At 43.4% G+C, this 21,373-nt stretch overlaps 1 protein-coding gene across 1 annotated transcript; it reads right to left on the minus strand.

The window, feature by feature from the left end:
* Positions 1-7,591: 7,591 nt before the first annotated feature.
* On the minus strand, positions 7,592-8,982 carry LOC125518364 (aspartic proteinase CDR1-like). The gene has a single exon (XM_048683235.1). It carries the CDS (start codon positions 8,980-8,982, stop codon positions 7,639-7,641), a length of 1,344 nt encoding a protein of 447 aa, XP_048539192.1. The 3' UTR covers positions 7,592-7,638.
* Between the last annotated feature and the right edge of the window lie 12,391 nt (positions 8,983-21,373).

Below are 21,373 nucleotides of genomic sequence, written 5' to 3' on the forward strand. Positions count from 1 at the left end.
GGGGGAGGGGCGCGTGGCCTGCCCTGGCCGCCCCTCCTCTTCTCCACTAAGGCCCATCTTGGCCCATTAAACCCCCAGGGGGTCCGGTAACCCCCGGTACTCCGATAAAATCCCGATTTCACCCGGAACACTTCCGATATCCAAATATAGGCTTCCAATATTTCAATCTTTATGTCTCGACCATTTCGAGACTCCTCGTGATGTCCGTGATCACATCCGGGACTCTAAACTACCTTCGGTACATCAAAACACATAAACTCATAATATAACCGTCATCGAACTTTAAGCATGCGGACCCTACGAGTTCGAGAACTATGTAGACATGACCGAGACACGTCTCCGGTCAATAACCAATAGCGGAACCTGGATCCTCATATTGGCTCTTACATATTCTACGAAGATCTTTATCGGTCAAACCGCATAACAACATACATTGTTCCGTTTGTCATCGGTATGTTACTTGCCCGAGATTCGATCATCGGTATCTTAATACCTAGTTCAATCTCGTTATCGGCAAGTCTCTTTACTCGTTCTGTAATACATCATCCCGCAACTAACTCGTTAGTTGCAATGCTTGCAAGGCTTATAGTGATGTGCATTACCGAGTGGGCCCAGAGATACATCTCCGACAATCGGAGTGACAAATCCTAATCTCGAAACACGCCAACCCAACAAGTACCTTCAGAGACACCTGTAGAGCACCTTTATAATCACCCAGTTACGTTGTGACATTTGGTAGCACAAAAAGTGTTCCTCGAGTAAACTGGAGTTGCATAATCTCATAGTCATAGGAACATGTATAAGTCATGAAGAAAGCAATAGCAGAATACAAAACGGTCGAGTGCTAAGCTAACGGAATGGGTCAAGTCAATCACATCATTCTCCTAATGATGTACTACCGTTAATCAAATGACAACTCATGTCAATGGTTAGGAAACATAACCATCTTTGATCAACGAGCTAGTCAAGTAGAGGCATACTAGTGACACTGTGTTTGTTTATGTATTCACACAAGTATTATGTTTCCGGTTAATACAATTCTAGCATGAATAATAAACATTTATCATGATATAATGAAATAAAAAATAACTTTATTATTCCCTCTAGGCAATATTTCCTTCACTTATTCCATAGTCCGTCGAATCTTTAATCAAAACTTGAAAACTTCACAACACAAAACTTAACAGAAAACGTGTAAGCTCCGTTAGATAAGAAAATAAATCACCACTTAGGTACCGTTGTAAACTCATTCTAAATTCATATTGGTGTAATATCTACTGTATTACAACTTCTTTATGGTTCATACCCTCCGATACTACTCATAGGTTCATCAAAATAAGCATACAACACAATGAAAACAGAATCTGTTAAAAACAGAACAGTCTGTAGCAATCTGGAGGTTTCGAATACTTATGTCACTCAACAAATTCTGAACAAAATTGGTGGACCTGAGGAATTTTTCTATTAATCATCTGCAAAAAGAATCAATCTAAATGCACTCTCCAGTAAAACATGGAAGCTAATCTCGTGAGCGCAAAAGTATCTGCTTTTTAAAGAAAGATCGCAAAGACTTCACCCAAGTCTTCCCAAAGGTTCTACTTGGCACAAACACTAATTAAAACATAAAACCACATCTAAACAGAGGCTAGATGAATTATTTATCACTAAAAAGTAGCAAAAAGCAAGGAACAAAAATAAAATTGGGTTGCCTCCCAACAAGCGCTATCATTTAACGCCCCTAGCTAGGCATGATGATTTCAATGATGCTCAGATAAAAGATAAGAATTGTAACATAAAGAGAGCATCATGAAGAATATGACTAGCACATTTATGTCTAACTCACTTCCTATCCATAGGGATTTTGTGAGCAAACAACTTTTGGGAACAAGAATCAACTTGCATAAGAAGGTAAAACAAGCAAATCTTCAAGATTTTCAACACATAGAGAGGAAACTTGATATTATTGCATTTCCTACAAGCATATGTTCCTCCCTCATAATAATTATATGTAGGATCATAAGCAAATTCAACAATATAGCTATCATAAAACATATTCTTAACACGATCCACATGTATGCAAAGTTGACAATCTTCCAAAATGGAGAGATTAATATTAACTAAAGTCATGACCTCTCCAAACCCACTTTCATAATTATCACAATAAGATTCAACACCCTCCAAAATAGTGGGATCATTACTTCCTAAAGTTGACACTCTTCAAACCCACTTTCATCAATATAATCATCATAAATAGGAGGCATGCTATCATCAAAATAAATTTGCTCATCAAAACTTGGGGGACAAAAAATATCATCTTCATAGAACATAGGATCCCCAAGCTTGTGGCTTTGCATATCATTAGCATCATGGATATTCAAAAAATTCATACTAACAACATTGCAATTATGCTCATCATCCAAAGATTTAGTGCCAAACATTTTAATACATTCTTCTTCTAGCATTTTGGCACAATTATCGGAATCCTTATTTTCATGAAAGATATAAAAAAGATGAAGCATATGAGGTACCCTTAATTCCATTTTTTATAGTTTTCTTTTATAGACTAAACTAGTGATAAAACAAGGAACTAAAAGATTCGATTGCAAGATCTAAAGATATACCTTCAAGCGCTAACCTCCCCGGCAACGGCGTCAGAAAAGAGCCTGATGTCTACTACACAACCTTCTTCTTGTAGACGTTGTTGGGCCTCCAAGTGCAGAGGTTTGTAGGACAGCAGCAAATTTCCCTCAAGTGGATGACCTAAGCTTTATCAATCCGTGAGAGGCGTAGAATGAAGATGGTCACTCTCAAACAACCCTACAACCAAATAAAAAAGAGTCTCTTGTGTCCCCAACACACCCAATACAATGGTAAATTGTATAGGTGCACTAGTTCGGCGAAGAGATGGTGATAAAAGTGCAATATGGATGGTAGATATAGGGTTTTGTAATCTGAAAATATAAAAACAGCAAGGTAACTAATGGGGAGCAAAACGGTATTTGCAGTGCATTGAAACAAGGCCTAGGGTTCATATACTTTGACTAGTGCAAGTTCTCTCAACAATAATAACATAATTGGATCATATAAATATCCATCAACATGCAACAAAGAGTCACTCCAAAGTCACTAATAGCGGAGAACAAACGAAGAGACTATTGTAGGGTACGAAACCACCTCAAAGTTATCTTTTCTGATTGATCTGTTCAAGAGTCCGTAGTAAAATAACACGAAGCTATTCTTTCCGTTCAATCTATCCTAGAGTTCGTACTAGAATAACACCTTAAGACACAAATCAACCAAAACCCTAATGTCACCTAGATACTCCAATGTCACCTCAAGTATCCGCGGGTATGATTATACGATGTGCATCACACAATCTGAGATTAATCTATTCAACCAACACAAAGAACTTCAAAGAGTTCCCCAAAGTTTCTACCAGAGAGTCAAGACGAAAATGTGTGCCAACCCCTATGCATAAGTTCACGAGGTCACGGAACTCGCAAGTTGATCACCAAAACATACATCAAGTGGATTACGTGATATCCCATTGTCACCATAGATAAGCACATGCAGGACATACATCAAGTGTTCTCAAATCCTTAAAAACTCAATCCGATAAGATAGCTTCAAAGGGAAAACTCAATTCATCACAAGGGAGTAGAGGGGGAGAAACATCATAAGATCCGAAAATCTGCATCTGAGCACGGGCTCAGCTGCACCCGCTCAGAAAAAAATTCAAAAAAATACTAGAAAATTTCAAAAAATTCCAAAAATTTTTATGTGGTAGATCATTTGATGCGTGAGGTTTGCTCCAAATTTCATCTCATTTGGACATCTGAGCAATTCTGGGCAAAAAAGACAAATCGGGTCAAAACAGTTCCTGAACAGTAAACTGTTTTACATACCTCGATTTTGTCTTTTTTGCCCAGAGCTACTCAAATGTTCAAATGAGTTGAAATTTGGAGAGAACCTCATGCATGAAATTATCTACCACACAATTTGTTTTTGGAATTTTTTGAATTTTTCTAGTATTTTTTTTAATTTTTTCCGTGAGCGCAGGTGCAGCTGAGCCCGGGTGCAGATTCGCCGCACTCCATAAGATCCAACTATAATAGCAAATCTCGTGATACATCAAGATCATGCCAAATCAAGAACACGAGAGAGAGAGAGAGAGAGATCGAACACATAGCTACTGGTACATACCGCCAGCCCCGAGGGTGAACTACTCCCTCCTCGTTATGGGGAGGGCCGGGATGATGAAGATGGCCACCGGAGAGGGATTCCCCCCTCCGGCAGGGTGCCGGAACGGGTCTAGATTGGTTTTCGTTGGCTACAGAAGTTTCTGGCGGCGAAACTCCCGATCTAGGTTTCTTTCTGGAAGTTTCCGTATATATAAGAGGTTTTGGCGTCGAGAACAAGTCAGGGGGGTCTCCGGGCTGTCCACGAGGCAGGGAGGCGCGCCCGGGGGGGTGTGCGCGCCCCCCACCCTCGTGGGCAGCCCGAGACTCTTCTGGCCCAACTCTTTTACTCCATGGCCTTCTTCTGGTCCAAAAATAAGCTCCGTCAAGTTTCAGGTCAATTGGACTCCGTTTGGTTTTCCTTTTCTACGATACTCAAAAACAAGAAAAAAAATAGAAACTGGCACTGGGCTCTAGGTTAATAGGTTAGTCCCAAAAAATCATATAAAATAGCATATAAAACATCCTAGATGGATAATATAATAGCATGGAACAATCAAAAATTATAGATACGTTGGAGACGTATCACCACTCTTCTTCTTAGGAGTACAAATATCCTTCCAAGCACTAGGCTCCTCTCTAATTCCAACCCACCAGAAGTTTCTAATGATGGAAGTGAGCTTCACTAGGAATTTTTTAGTGAAAAGGATATTGGACATGTAATAGTCAGGGATGGAGGCAAACACAAAATTAATAAGCTCGAGCCCTGCTGCATGGGACAACTTGTTCACTTTGTAAGTAGGAAGCTTGTTCTTAAATTTGTCGTAGACGAAGTTATAGCAGAAGCACGGTCTTTAGATGGGAGGATTAATGGGTGCCCAAGACGTGTAGATCTACTATCAATGAGAGGAACAGGGAAAATATGACTGATTTGTTGAGCTAAAGACTGGGACACATTAGCACTAAACAGAATAGGTGATTTACCCTAATTCAGAGTCTGGCCAGAATGCGAGCAGAAATGGTTGATGAGATTGGCCATTTGATTAGCTTCCTGCACCGTAGCACTGCCACAAACTAATAAATCGTCAGCAAAAAGCATGGAGTGAATAGGTGGACAGTATGGACTAAGAGAGATACCATACAAGCTAATGAGAGAGAGAGATTAGTATATACTCCACCATGTTGTAGCGGCGCCGCCATGCATGACTGCTTACTAGTTAAGTGACAACTGGTTATGGTTGGAGTGGGAGCTAGGAGTCAGTGTGAACCCTGCCATGGCCAGCAACTCGTGTTCTCTTAGATCTGGTGCCTTCTCAAGTTTTGATGCGTCAGTGAAGCAGGGAGATCTTGCCCGGTCGGTCGGTAGATTCAACCATGCATGCATGACAGGATCCGCACACTCTAAAAAATGAATTGTGCTGACAGGGTGGTTATTTGAGACCATGGTCAAACCATTGACCCTTGCGACAGTCGTCGTAGAGAAAAGTTTGCACTAGCATCTCAGCAATTTGATCGATTTTGTATTTTTGCGAAAAATCAATTTTGTATTTTTGTGCAAATATTACATGGAATGTGGTGCTGACTTTAAGATGCTGACAAGTTTGGAACTCCACTGCAAAATTTAAAATAGATACTGTTGAACTTAACCTTTTGAGTCATTGCTTAGATTAGAAGGCTAAGATTAAGATTATTGGTGTCAAATCGTAGCTCATTTTTTATGCTGGTATATAGATGTGATGCCCTCTAACATTGTTTTAAATGTACCATAGTCGGGTTTTTTTGTGCGGGGCAGTGGAATGATTTCTGGTTTCCAATATATTCTTGTTATGCCTTATCTAAATTATTTCCTTATCACAACAAGTGTCAATTAGCTAGGTAACACTTTTGTGAGGTGTCAATTGTTTGGACTCATTTTGTCACTTCATCATTAGATGTAGGCCTGATTTCTCTTTCCTCCTGCCACTATGTGCTCATTGTTGTTTGGCGATGTCACTAGAGCACGTTATTGTCTCGATTTGATCCATCATTAGTGCCACGAACAAAATAATTGGAATGCAAGTTCACCAATTGGGGCTGTCAACTACAACAACATATTCTGGCGTGATATCCATCAAGTACATAGTCATGAGTAGATATTGATAGGCCCGGGGAATTTGTGGTGGAGGCCCAATATCCTTACTCCGTTTTGATTTCCGTCTCTTTCGAGTTAGTAGATAGTTACACACAAGCAAAAGAAGGAGAGAGAGAGAGAGAGAGAGAGAGAGAGAGAGAGAAGGAAACAGAAGAAAAGAATGTGATGGCAACAACAAACAACTTGCGTTGATCAGCCACCCGAACATAAATGTGCATCGGACTAGCTACCAACATGTTATCTAGCCATTTAAATAAATACTAGTGGGTGGCGTTTTAGCTCCCGGGTGTATATGCTCCTGGCTTTATAAATGTGTTTTAAATGTATTTCAAATTGTCACAAAATGCTGACAAAAATTTTCATGCATACATCTCAACATTCTACGCCTCACAAATTCGTTCGCGAAAAACTGACAACTTTCCTTTCGCTTGTGAAAAAGATAAAAATCGGTGTCAAAAGGGCATTTCACGGGACAATTTATTTTATGTTTTTTGCACAGGCCACAAAAAATGTTGATCTTCCGCAAAACTTGGTGTGCCCACATAGATTCTCTTGATATACACACCAATGTTTTTTCTGGAATTTTTTGACATTCTGAAATATTTTACCGGTGGCAGAAGCATATGCTCCCATGTGCCAAAGGGCATGTCCTCTAGTAGCAGACAATCCCAAATGAAACTAGGACAAGAAAAAAGACAGCCTCTTTTATTGTGGACAGTCAATTGACAGCGATGGATTTTTTTAATTAGTTTTTTAGAAAATGGGGAAAATAAAAAATAAAAGATTTCATGAATTAAAAAAAGTTTACAAATTTGAAAAAGAATAAAAATGAAATAAAAAGCAAAAAAATTACTAGTGTCCGCAACCAACACTTAGCGAAGACAGGAGGGCTCTAAGAAAATAAAACAATGGCCTAAACGCTAGAGGAAACCATGCGCGAACGACACGTACAGAGACAACGCCAAAAGACAAAAGAACATGAATCTTTGGTGTCTAAATCGTATGTTTAGAAAGTATGTGAAATAGCAAATCCGTTGTTTATATGTCCACTCGCTTTTCGACATATGGAGTTTTCTTTCAGAATTTGGAATAATGGAAATGTTAGATTGCTTGCTTCTTGTCCTTGTTCTTCTACCTTTTTTTTGGATTTGATTTCCTGATCTATCATTCACCTTCTTATCCTGATTCGGTTTGGAGCGTTCACACGCTACTTCATTGTTTCCACCAAAAAAAAGTTCCTTCATTGAAGAGTTTGTTTCTTTTTTTCACTCTTAAAAAAACCTAAACCTAGTGATTATTACTACCTGGCAATTAGCTTTAGCTAACCAGCTAGACAACAGAGGCGGGAGGAGAGGGGAAAGAGGTGGCGCAGTCGGCAGGGGCGAAGGTGATGGTGCGCTTGTCGAGGTCGTAGCCGACATGCATGTTGTGCTGCATGACGCTGCCGATCGTCGGAACCGAACCCTCATACTTCACCGGCACGATGGCCAAGCACACGGTCTGTAGCAGAAGGTCCATGAACACGTTCTCTGCCTTGAGCTTGACCAAGGCGCCTCCGCCCAGCTCCAAGGTGACGTCCGGGAAAACCTTCTCCAGCGCCTTCATGCCATCCGCCTCGTAGCACACCGAAAACAGCTCCGGGTGGGGCGACTGCTTGCGCGGGAGCTTGATGCTCCGGGCGAGCGCCTCCACGATGGGGTCCAGCAGCTCCCCGTCGAGGGACGTCAGCAGCGACCCGGAGTCGACGATGACGGGGAACCGCTTCGAATTCGGCAGCTTGATGATCGAGTTCCCAACCCTGAGGGCCACGATTTCGACGGTGTAGAAAGCCTCCATGTGCACGGGGGAGTGGACCATCGGCGTGGTCACCGCGCCCGGCTCCGTCACGGTGGCGCGGGACCCGAAGTTGAGCGCGGAGGACGCGTCGCTTAAGTAGGGCACGAGGCAGTAGGAGAACCTCCGGCCGAGCGACGTCGCCGCGCTCATCTGGTTGATCAGGGAAGATTTCCCGTCCGAGAGGCCTACGATGCCGTAACCGGGGAAGTTGGCGGTGGTGGCGCAGCCGAAGTTGACTCTGGGCACTTGCAGCTGCGGGCCACCGGGAGCGTCGTCGAAGGTGAAGGTCTCGGTGGAGACGAGGCCGCTACTGCTTGAGCCACCCACGTACGAGTAGCTGTACTGACACAAGGAGGTGGCGTCGCAGGAGGTGCCGTGGACCGAGTGGCACGAGTCGGACTGGCAGCCCACGAGGCCGTAGGTCGACGAGGACAGGTCAAACACGCTGCTCGTCCCGCCGGCTGCTGCTGCTGCTGGCGGCGGCGGTGCCGGAGAAGCAGAGCCATTGGTGCATCTGAGCCACACGAGGTCGCTGCCGGTGTCGACGAGGGCCAGCATCCGGGTGCGCGGCGTGCCGACGTTGACGTACATGAAGAATTGGAACGTGCCTGAGATCACCTCCGACACCGCGCCATCAGGGTCGGGAGAGCCTGAGCCGGCGTACGAGCGCCGCACGGCGGCAAGCACGCGGCCGTGCGGGGTGAGCGACGGGTCGTGGAACGGTGACCTGGGGGAGTCCCGGTGGATGAGCTCCACGCTGAACCCGCCGTCGGTGTACCCACACACCAGCGGCGTCAGGATGAGGAAGAGGCCAAGGAGCAAAAGGGCGCGACACATGGTGCACACCATTGATTTTGATTGATTGTTTGTTTCCTACGTTCCTAATTCCTAACTCGATCTTCTTCTAAGGGAAGTATTAATAGCGGGCAGTGTGTTTCAAAAGTGGTAAGTAAGGATTTTTTTTACAGGAATTGCAGATTTGATTGGCCAGAGATCAGTGGTATACCTTTTCTTTTTGATTACGAGTAGTATACTTGGAAGCCGGTAATTAAGTTGATGCTACAAGATGATTAGTGATTGCATGTTAATTAGGAATTTAGGATGAAGCATTTGAGTGGCAAGACAGGCAGGTGATCAATTGATTCCTTTTCTCCGCCGGCCAAAAAAAAAATGGCATCAACATTAGACCTTTCAGAAACGGAAACGATTGAACTGATTTGATATTTCCTATTTGTTACTAGTTGGAAATGGATCAAATTAAGCCGACTGATCCAAAGATTGCATAAACCGCGTGCGGGGCCGTCTGTTCGCGATGTGCATAGCCGTCTGATCGCAAGGGGCGTGACCCAACGGTCACATGCATGTATCTTACGTACGATTTTTTTTTTGAAGGGTAAACATGGTCACTTTATTGCATAATAAGAGTATAAGGTACAATAGAAGTATCGTTGGGCTTAAGAGCCAGGTATAGCGACCATGCTCGATAGAAAGAGAGCTATTTACAAAACTAGTAGAACACTCATGCGTTGCCACGGACTATAATACATATAAATTGATAAAACAAATAATTAAGGTCGTCTTCAAGGTAGAAGCTCGTTTCTTCCTCATACGTCCAATCCTGTTTTGGACATGAATCAAACAAGATCAAACAAATAATTAAGGTCGTCTGCAATGTAGAAGCTCACTTCTCCCTCACACATCCAAGCATGTTTGGACGGGTGCCCGGCAGGCTCCTCAAAACTTAACCGTCTGGACAGTCCGGGCACCCCCAAATTTAGACCAAATCGGGGATAAGAATGTGGTTGTCCGAACTATCCATCAAGTTATCTCCAACACGCGGGTCCAATGCAAAAAGAACCTTCCCTTTTACTGCGGGATCCTCCCGTATTCGCTTGGTTTCCTGCCGTAGCAGGACATTTCGTGCTTCAAAATCGGATGATGCCCACCTCACCTTTGCCATGGCACCCTCTATCCTTCACACCAGTCTTCCGCACAAACCATCAAGGAGGACACCCCCGCCAACCGTCCCACTCTCCAGCAGGATCCCCTCCCCACGTGTTTGTGCCGATCCGCCACCTACATCAAGGGGAGGAGGCATATCTCCTAAATCATTGCCTTGTTGTAACATACAGTTGAATGTCGTGAATTATATTACCAGGAATAAAAATATCATGTTCGTTGTTGGGCATGCGACTGGTAGGCGCCGTGTTCGTTATTAACTCTTGAAGCAACCAAGCAATGCATTTACCCTTCTATACTAACCAAAAAATTGTATGAGTTGATTTTAAAATATATGAACCGCTTGCGCATACAATTTGTTGCAAAACCATCTCTAATGAAGAGTAATTTGCCATATTTTCTAAAGTAGAAAAATTATTCTGCTCACACAGTCATAAGTGAATTGCCGTATTTTTTAAAGTAGGAATATTATTCTACTCAGAAGAGACCAAACCCAACCCCCATCCACATCCACATCTGTCGCATAATATAACTAGGAGGCCCACATGTGTTCATATAATTTTTTACAAAACAAGTGGACATCCCAAATCAATGATAGACTCGGCTCCAAGAAGGTGCAAATTAAGGATGTCGAGTTTTAGAGATACCAAGAGAGTCCTGGAGTAACCGAGTAAGCTTTAAATTCCGGTAAGGAACATTGTCGGTGTCAAAACCGGCGGATCTCGGGTAGGGGGTTCCGAAATGTGCGTCTAAACCGGATGGTAACAGGAGGCAAGGGACACAAAGTTTTACCCAGGTTCGGGCCCTCTCGATGGAGGTAAAACCCTACGTCCTGCTTGATTAATATTGATGATATAGGTAGTACAAGAGTAGATCTACCACGAGATCGGGGAGGCTAAACCCTAAAAGTTAGCCTATGGTATGATTGTTGATGTGTATGTTGTCCTACGGACTAAAACCCTCCGGTTTATATAGACACCGGAGAGGGTTAGGGTTACACAAAGTCGGTTACAATGGCAGGAGATCTATATATCCGTATCGCCAAGCTTGCCTTCCACGCCAAGGAAAGTCCTTTCCGGACACGGGACGAAGTCTTCAATCTTGTATGTTCATAGTCCAAGAGTCCGGCTGAAGGTATAGTCCGGCCATCCGGACACCCCCTAATCCAGGACTCCCTCAGTAGCTCCTGAACCATGCTTCAATGACGACGAGTCCGGCGCGCAGTTTGTCTTCGGCATTGCAAGGCGGGTTCCTCCTCCAAGTACTTCATAGAAGATTTTGAACACAAAGATAGTGTCCGGCTCTGCAAAATAAGTTTCCACATATTGCCATAGAGAGAATAATATTTACACAATTCTAATCTGCTGACGTATTCCGTAGCGTGATACACCACGGCCAAGTCTTTATCCGAGTCGTTTCATTATCCCACCTCAGCGCGTTGTGCGAGGCGGTTTCCTTGGCACGTCTTGTCAAAGCAGAGATCGTGTCCCCTTATTCCGGGATTCTCATCAATACGGGCGTGGGTAACCCAACCGCGCCATTGATTACGGTGCTTGGAGATAAGCGAGTTTTACCAGGCTGGTGGGGACATGTAGTTGTGTCCACCCATATAAGGGGATAAGGATCCACCTTTCCACCTACGCCTTCTTCCTCCTTTGCCTATCCGTTCTCGCGCACTCGAGCTCCAACGCCCCAGTCCGCACTCAAACCTCCATCTTCTCCAGCCATGTCCGGAGCAGGAGGCAAGTGGATGGTCTCCTCCGTCACGGAGGGACATATCAAACCCAACCCCCATCCACATCCACATCTGTCTCATAATATAATTAGGAGGCCCACATGTGTTCATATAATTTTTTACAAAACAAGTGGACATCCCAAATCAATGATAGACTCGGCTCCAAGAAGGTGCAAATTAAGGATGTCGAGTTTTAGAGATACCGAGAGAGTCCTGGAGTAACCAAGTAAGCTTTAAATTCCGGTAAGGAACATGCACATTTTTTCAGGCGAGGGACACGATGGCATCCGCTAGTTTCAGCAAATGACTTGTTTATGTGTTGTGCCTCCTTCGGTCTGTCAATCCACAAGATGCATGCAGCCCCTTAGGACCATGCCCTATGTTAAATTTCACCCTTGAACATGGAAAAGTGCATTCCTCAACCATCCCCTAAAAACACCAGATTCAGATTTATTTATTTTTTGGCGTGAAAGTCGGCATTGGAAAAATCAAGCATTACCTGTAGGAGCGACTACTTCTGTAATTTATAGCCATTGAGCAAACTGCATATAGTTATTTTGACCAAGATTCATCAAATCAACCATACCAGAGGTCGATGCGACCGGAACTATGTTTGAATCTGGAACCGCAATGCCTTTCTGAGAGCTATTTCGAGTTCCTAATGTTGATTGCTGTTATGTATATCACAAAAAAAGGAGATTCATTTGTGTATTAGGATAATGATGACTATTGCAAGTTTGATTCATCAGTATCTAATTCAACAATGAAGGATATTTCTTGTTTGGACCACTATGAAGAAGATCTGAAATTTCATAACGAAATGTGTCCCTCCTCTGTGCTTGAATATCAAGCATTTAATTTAAAGCCCTATAACTGACGCCAAGCTCTTCTTTAGTATTTCAAGACAGCTCTGCAACATCACAAAATAATGTTTTGATTTTGCAATCAGAATAAAATTACCACAAAGATGTGAAAATTATGAACCATTGTGAAGGTTTCCCTGACCCATTTTGGCCATACACAAATATACATATGTTATAACCATCAAGAACAAAATGGATTAAAGGCGACATGTCCATGAAGACCTGTCGTTACAGTAGTCGAAAGCATGCATGTCATTTTAATTGCCAAAGATACTACTCAAATATAGAAGAAATATATTTGTGATCATTTCGTTACATATTCTAATAGTTAGCACAAGTTTTTAAAATTTTCGGATGCCACCTTTCCCTAGATCAAGCTAGATGGCCTCCTTAGATCCGTGGAGTGCATGTCCAATACCTGTGAGAGTGGCGACACGCTTTCCATGGCACGAGGCGCTTTCAGGGCACATGCACACAGCAAGGAGGAGAAACACTCATCACAAACCCTCTCATGTCTAAATGCTCCATTCTCAAAAAAATTACATAAAGGAGTGTGGGGATAAATAAAAAGAAAAAAACACTGATGCAATAATACATGGACCATTACACAAATTTTGCACTAAATGCAATAAAGAAGAATTTTTTTTCCTCGGTAGTTTAATATTTGTATAGCAAGCATCAGAATTCGAACCAAACAACCTGGGTTGGACTTAGCTCGAGGGTTCAACAAGCCAACCCAAGCATCCAACCAAGCTTGTTAAGCTCGACAAGAAGATCCATGAAGCTCGCAAGCCATCTCGAGGCTCAGTGCGCAAAAGAATCTGCATGAACTTTGCTACAGAAGCAAAAATACAGAGTCATATATGACATGAAACGGCCAACCAGTCCATAAAATAGTATCACCAAGTCTCGGCGTTGAGGTTCATGTCATTCGTACAAGCACTTAGTTCAACAATTATAGTCTAACAATTCACAATGTACATCATATCACCGGCACAAGTGCATCATAAATCCACAACTGGTATGTTCTGTTAGTAATTACGTAGATGCAGTCCCAATCTCCATCATGATTGGTAAAGTTCCTTCGTAGCTCATCTTACATGGAACCTCTTATCTTCAGTCCTTCAACATTGCTTTGAGATCCGTACTCTTCAACTAACTTGCAACAAGCAGATTTCTCTTTTTGATTTCTCTCAAATGAAAGAACATATAGATTTCAAACTTTGCAGATCAAACAAACTTTACAACTTCAATGTGTGAAAAAACTTTCAGATTTTTTGGACCAATATAAATATACAACGTTTCACGTTCTCCACTAATGAGAACGTCATGCTTGTAGTTGGTTGTTGACTTTGAAGCATGTACGCCAATTGGTCTGCAATGGCAACTGTGTGAGCAATTAGTGCTCCTAAAATTGTTTTTTTTTTGCATTGAGTGAAGAAACTATAAAGGAATTCGCCCTATAGTGAGTCGTATTACAATTCACTGGCCGTCGTTTTACAACGTCGTGACTGGGAAAACCCTGGCGTTACCCAACTTAATCGCCTTGCAGCACATCCCCCTTTCGCCAACATTGGTTACCAAACCAACAGTTGTGCTTTTCAAGAAGGAGATCGTTGAATGCACGGAAAACACGGATCGAAGTTGAAATACCAGCAACTGCTTACAATTGTCGCTGCTAATCCTTCGGGAATCATCAACTGTAAAAGGGTGTTATTTAACCTTGGGAAATCATCAATGACTAATCCTTGGGAAATCAAATCAACAGACAGAGCACGACTGTATAGAATTACTTTAGCTGACCCTGACATGCAGGTTTCGAATCTTGGCTGGAGGTGTCACACATGTGAGTGCGGCGCGGTGTCTCTTGAAGCACAAAGGACCGGAGAAGCCCAGAACATGGCGGCGGCCGGCTGGCCGGAGTAGCACAGGAGGGAAGGCTCCGGTTCAGAGTCGCGATAGGGGACAACGATCATGGCGGCCGGCTCGACGGCAGCGGCTAGCATCCCATAACCCTAGATAGAGAGAGACTGGGGCCGTTCGAGGAGAAAGTGCGCGTGCATGTGTTGGTTTCTATCGCCTGATTTTTTTCCTGCTGTTTTTCTTCATACGTTTGTGTGTCTGGATCGAGCGGGAGAAAATTGAGGGAGAGGATCAGATGACGAAACCAGAGGAAGAATAAAAATTGATGGAAAGGTGGAAACAGGGAGACTACTCTTTTTTAGAAGGAAAAAATAACAGACACCACGCACACGCAATTTTCTAGAAACCATCATTTGTTTCCTAAAGAAAATTGCACTGATAGGAGGATCAATTAATTTGGATGAATTAAGAAAATTAGATCCATGATCTAGGCCCTGTTTGGATACTCTAACTCAGTTAGAGGTTAGAGTTAGATTCTAACCCTGAACTAACTCTAACCAAAGAGGTGTTTGGATGGCAGGGTTAGATGGAGCGCGGATACGGCGAGGCGCCCTCACGGAAGGTGCGAGAGGGAGGGAGGGAGAGGACGAGAAGTTTCGAGGAAGTGGGGAGGGATCTGCTGCGGGAAGAGTAAGAGAAAAATATGTTTTTTAGTGGTCCCGAGAAGAACTAACCCAAATAAGCACATCTTGGGTGGGTTAGTTTTTTGGGGTGGGTTAGATGTCTAACCCAAACTAACCCTCCTGTTTGGATATTTTTGGGTTAATTAAGTCCAAACTAACCTAAACTAACTCTAACCCATGGATCCAAACAGGGCCCTAGGAAATTGGTCTTTAAATTGAGCGATGTATGGTAATTTTTATTAATTTAATTTTTCTGACGTATGGAAAGATTAATTAATGTAATTAAACAACCTATGGTACGATTAATTGATCTAGATTTGATCTTTAAAGATTCATTAAAGCTTGACCATGATTGATTTGTTCACGTAAAGATATTACTAAATAACTTACACCCGCATGGAAAATTGTGATCCGCTCAGATTTGTTTTTATTGTGTGGGAGGTAAAGCCAAAAAAACAGCGGAAGAGGATGGTGGGAGGTGACGCGAAAGAAAAGCAGACAAAATAGACGATGGTGGGAGGAGGGACGAAAAAAACAGATGAATTTGGGAGGTTGAGATGAAAAAAACCGGACGAAGCGGAGACTAGCAAGTCATCCATTAGGAGTAGAGATTATTGTATGTGGCGAGAATTTGTAGCACACAGGTGCGGGGCCACGCAACCTTTCTCTTCATTTGGCTTTTGATTTTTAGTCTTTCATATCTTTTGAACCAAAAGTCCAAGTTAAATTTCGTTTACATATTCGTGTTTCCGGTGACGAGATCTTTCAAATGAGATCCATTTTGAACACATTTTGATGAGTTTTTTGAAACTTTATATCACAAGATGTGCCGAGGGCCGGCACATCTCGTAATTGTAGGGATGTGGAAAGCGCGGTTGCCTCTGAAGATTAAAATCTTTCTTTGGCAGATGTTCCGTGATAAATTGCCCATTTCCTTGAACGTAGCCAGACATAACGGACTGGCCACCGGACCATGTGCGCTGTGTGGGGATCCAGCCATGTGTTCTTTCGATGCCCTCTTGCGAGGTTTGCGTGGAGCGCTGTCCGGACCGCGGCGGGTGTCCAACGGGACCCGCGATCGGCTGCGGAGCTTATACACCTTTTAGATGTGATTCAGGGTCCTGCGAAGCGGGTTATGTGGAGTTGTATAGGGTCACTACTCTGGGCCATGTGACTAACTAGAAACAAATTCACTATCGAGGGATGCTTCCCAGCACATCCGGCTAATATCATCTTCAAATGCAGCCTTTTTATTGCAGCAGTGGAGTTCGTTGGGGAAGTGCAGGGATGTTGAGATGATCAAGACCGCTCAACAACGTCTGATGCAAGTGTACATGATGGCTAGGGAGCCATGACTACGGTTCTGGCCCTGGTACCTTTTGATGCTTGACGAGGCTGCGCGCTCAATACGGGCTCTGCCTTGTAATCCGCTAGTGGCTTGTTAAGTTAAGTTTCGACTGAACTGCATGGGCCGGAATGGCTTTTGGTGTTGTACTGAGACTTGTTGTTATGTTACGTTGCCGTTTGGGGCTTTATTAATTTAAAGCCGGGCGCATCTGACGTCTTCATTCTAAAATAATAATAATAAATTATTCCATCCGATACGAAGGGTCACTAGTCCGGTCTCCAACTCTCCATATGGACATCAGGAGTTGAAGATTCTAGCCTTATGAGAGGTTTATGAGTTTATTCCGCAAAAGCTTCATCGTTATCACAATGATAACAGAGTGGCAGATGAATATTGTTTAGTGAGGTATGGTCATACACTGAATGTAGCACCGTTCGTTTGTCTACACAGAGGGTCTCCTGTACTGAGAAATTCTCGCTTCTACGCTGTAACTCTATATTTTTGGAATAAAACTCATTTTCACCCAGCAAAATAAAAAGAACCAAGAGATTGTCACAAACGAAAGGGATTGTCATAATGTGCAGTAGCAAGGATCGAACAAAATAGCGAAACAAGACATCAGTTCAGAGTTTGGAGACGCCCCACAAATTTGTAGTGGTTTTTTTCTTCTCTCTTTTCTTAAACTTACACTACACCGGCAAACTGCATCCAGACATTACGGTCCAGACAGTTGTGGGAGGTTTGAGGGTCCACTTTAAAGATGTCCTTACACCAACAACATTAACAACCTCCTTCAATCTTCAAGGGCTGAGCCTTTAGCTTGTCTCGGGCTGCCCCATAGATGGCATTTCAAAAAAAATTATACTAATTTCATAATTCTCGTCCAATGACCACGCACAAAATTAGACTTCCCCAAATCTTTTTTTAAATGATTCAACTCTATTATGGAAGTTCATCATCAAAAATAATAAAAGTTATATTGAGGTCTCTAGACCTCCCTTAATCATTCTAATTTTTCTTGAACACAGTCCAATGCGGATGCTCACACGCATACACATACTCACCCATGTGAACGCTCGCATGCACACGCTATCCCTATGAGCACATCTGAGATAGTGAGTTAGTACAACATTTTGAGATTGACGAAGTCACTACACACTCCTTCGTAGTTGATAGGAATGTCTCCTTCCACTGAACGAACATTGCTGGAAAGTCTGAAATAAATCTAGAAAAAAACGAGCAGCAGTGCCAAGTCTGGGAATTGAATCCTTGTGGGCTGGTTCCATCACAGGGAACCCAACCATCCGAATCGCACTTAGTTTACCTAATCATTCTTATATTAATAATTATTCTAATATCTAACTTCATATGTGTGGCTTCAATTTCCACACCATCACGTTCAATTGGAATCCTACTAATCCTTAAGAACTTTGATGGATATGCCAAATATTTACTAGAGAAAAAAAATTATCCACAAAAATATATTTATCTAAGTCAAATATCTATGGTCACGCGTGTCCGTGGACATACCCTATTTGTCCGTAAAATATGGTGGTATCCAATGCGATGCACCAAATATCCGCCATCTTTTCCAAAGGCCAATTTTTTTGCGAAATTTTCACAAACAAAGCATCCAAAACCACCCAAATTAAAGCACAAACGTAGCTCATTAATCATAATCTCAACATATTAACATATCTTTTTTTGCGGGAAAAACATATTAACATATCTAACTATACATTCACCATAGTCTCATCATACAACATTGCCAATTATCGATGCCACATTCAAAGTCACATAGTAATTAAACATAGAAGTAATGAACTAAACATAACATAACATTCAAACGTAACATATATAGCTTAACGGCTGCAATACGGGCGACCGAAATTGAGTTGGATGGCGAATACGCTCATACGATCACTGGTGTATGTCTCATTGTCGGACCCCTCCAGTGGTTGTAGTCATGGCAGCATCATGGTTGGGTTGTGACTGCTCAGGTTATGTTGTGGCGTCATCGAGGTTGGGCTATGCTCGGGTTGGGTTGTGGTGGTTTCACATTGAAACTGCCTGAGGCCCTGCTATAGCAGCCTCATGTTAATGTGGCGGTGGCGGCAGGCATCAGGCTGCGATGAGGTCATGGACTGGCAATTCGCCTCACAGGACTACCTCCAGTCGCCCTAGAACTACTCGAGTGTGTCTTAGTCCAGGCCGTCTGAGCCCATGCCCCAAAAGCTTGACGCATTGGCCGGGAGAACGCTATGCAAGTCAGGCATTGTGAAAGCTTGATCCACCGACGTAGAGGGCGCCGCGCAAGCCGTACGAACTATGGGACCTCAAATATTTGATAGAGAGGACGCTACACAAGATGGATCCGTGGCATGGTGGAGGCGACACCAATTCATGGCGTGGTTGAGAGTGCAGGGAAAGAACCCCTCGAGGATGTAGTCACGGATGTGGTGGATTGGCAACGTGTCTGCCTCCACCACTTTTCCTCTGTCATCTTGGGGCTCGTCGGCAGCAGATGGAGGATGACGACGTTGTCCCGCGGTTGGAGAGAGGAGACCATAGGCAGTGGCGAGAGGGAAGGGTGTCGGTGACAAAGTGAACAGACAGGAGACAGAGTGAGGAGTACGCGGTGGGGGAGGAGGAAGTGTGGTGTTCCCCATGTGTCAGGCCGACATGGCGGATAGTCCGGACTTCTCACTTCTCCCTTTGATTTGAGACCAATCTAGAGGATTCGACTGGCTAGACATATGGGCTGAAAGTAGGGCATTTCACTGGAAGGCTTTTAATGTTCAGACTATCCAGTCCTACAAATTACCCCCACCCCGTTTCCTAAATATTTGTCTTTTTAGAGATTTCAAATGGACTACCACATACGGATATATATAGACATATTTTAGAGTGTAGATTCACTCATTTTGTTCCATCTATAGTCACTTGTTGAAATCTTTAAAAAGACAAATATTTAGAAATGGAGGAAGTACCACACAACATGTCAAAAGAATTTGGTTATTGGAGTTGGAGCTGATTGGAGCTCCTGAAGTTTATTTAGGCTAGTCATAGTGGGAGTAACTTAGCTAGTAACATAGCGCATTCCAAGAAATTTTTGCTTATGTGGCAAGTATTTAATGTGAGGTAGTAACATAATATGTTACTGTAACATAGCGCTTTCCATGACAAGATGAATCTACAAGCTAATAAATGAAGCCATCTATGACACTACTATTATGTTACTTTGCATTATGAAGGTAGTAACTTAGACTAGTGTCATGCATATGACACTAGTCTAAGTTACTCCCCACTATGACCAGCCTTAGCTGAGCTTTTGTAGCATTAGAAAACGCGCAGCCGCTAATGTTTGCGGACTAATCCAATGGCTATCGAGCCGGCGGCCGGCAGGCGCCTATCGCTCGTGTAAAAATAACTAAGCAGCCAAGCACACCCAGTTGCACCCACCCACACCCTTGTTCCTCTAGACCCTCAAATCCATCGCCATGGCCTCCGATCCCCCGAGATCTCCTCGTCAACATGCGCCCATATAGCCCCTAGATCCACCACCCCGCTCTCCTATCTCGCCTCATGCGACGCGGTCAAGGCCTGCCCCGCCTACGGGACTACAGGCAGTGCTACTCGCACGGATTCCGGCGTTGCGGTGTTCGTCCGGCGCCTTCGGCCCCAGATCCACCTCCTCCCTTTCGCTGATTATAAGAGAACCACCTTCTATCCGCCTACATCCCGTCTGGTGTAAGTAGCCAGCCGGCCAGCCCCCCTTTTTAGGATAAATAGTTTAATTTAGAAATTGGCTTGCTTGAAAGCGGCTTGAGACAATTTCATAGCCGGTGCATCCTTCCTTGTAACCACTGAACTATCTTTGGGCAGGATGTACTTGTATGTATAGTTGTTGGCAGCGTGGTGAACCTCCCACTGATAAATAGTTAAAGCCAACACAGATTTTATATAATCTATAGAACATGTTTCTTTCTCTTTTATTTTCTGTAGTGATTTTTTGTTGGGCTAAGTCCCTCCACATGGGGGTGTGTTGGCAGCCCAACATCAGCCCACACAAGTCCAACACATATGAACCATTGATCTGTTTTGCATCCAACGGTTGTGAGTATTTCTTGGCGAAGGGCGCAAGAAGAAAAACCTAGCCACTCCACCCCTGCTGGTGGTGGCTGCCATTCGTGAGAGTGAGAGTGAGAGCACACAAAATAGAGGAAGAAGAAGCATAGGTTCTGTCCAGATTTGCTGCATCTGACTAGACAGTGTTCAAGCTGGTGGTTGGAGGCTCAAATGTGCTTGGATCGGCCCCAAACTTGGTGAGCTCATTCCTTACTTTGAGTACTTCGATCTGGTTAGCTGGTTTGAGAATTGGGTCAGTGGAGTATCAGATTTGAGAGTGGTTTTGTCAGCTCTGACTGCTGCAGTTTCAGAACATAGTAGTTTTGAGAGACGAACAGTTTGGGTAGGCAAATGATGTCCGATTGATCTGAAATGTGGAGGGGATGTCAAGAACTCATGTGTCTACTTGTCTGCCAAATTTGGTGCTGTTTGGTTAAGCGGTTTAAGAGAAGTTTGCAAAACACTGAAGGGTATAGAAGTTGTGTAAACTCTGCTTTGCTGAAACCTTGCTTCTTGTGGTTGTTGTTGCTGTTGCCGGTTGGCAACATGGAGAGTGTGTTGTAAATCTCTCTAGAGGTTCTAGAGCAGACTTTGTACTCATCATTCTCATAGTGAAGTTGCATGGACCGGTCGGTCCATAGCCGTGGTT

This window comes from Triticum urartu, chromosome 7, assembly GCF_003073215.2.
Source record: "Triticum urartu cultivar G1812 chromosome 7, Tu2.1, whole genome shotgun sequence".
NCBI lineage: Eukaryota > Viridiplantae > Streptophyta > Magnoliopsida > Poales > Poaceae > Triticum > Triticum urartu.

Excerpts from the sequence above, each read along its gene's own strand:
- LOC125518364 (XM_048683235.1), bottom strand. The coding sequence starts at position 8,982 with ATGTGTCGCGCCCTTTTGCTCCTTGGCCTCTTCCTCATCCTGACGCCG.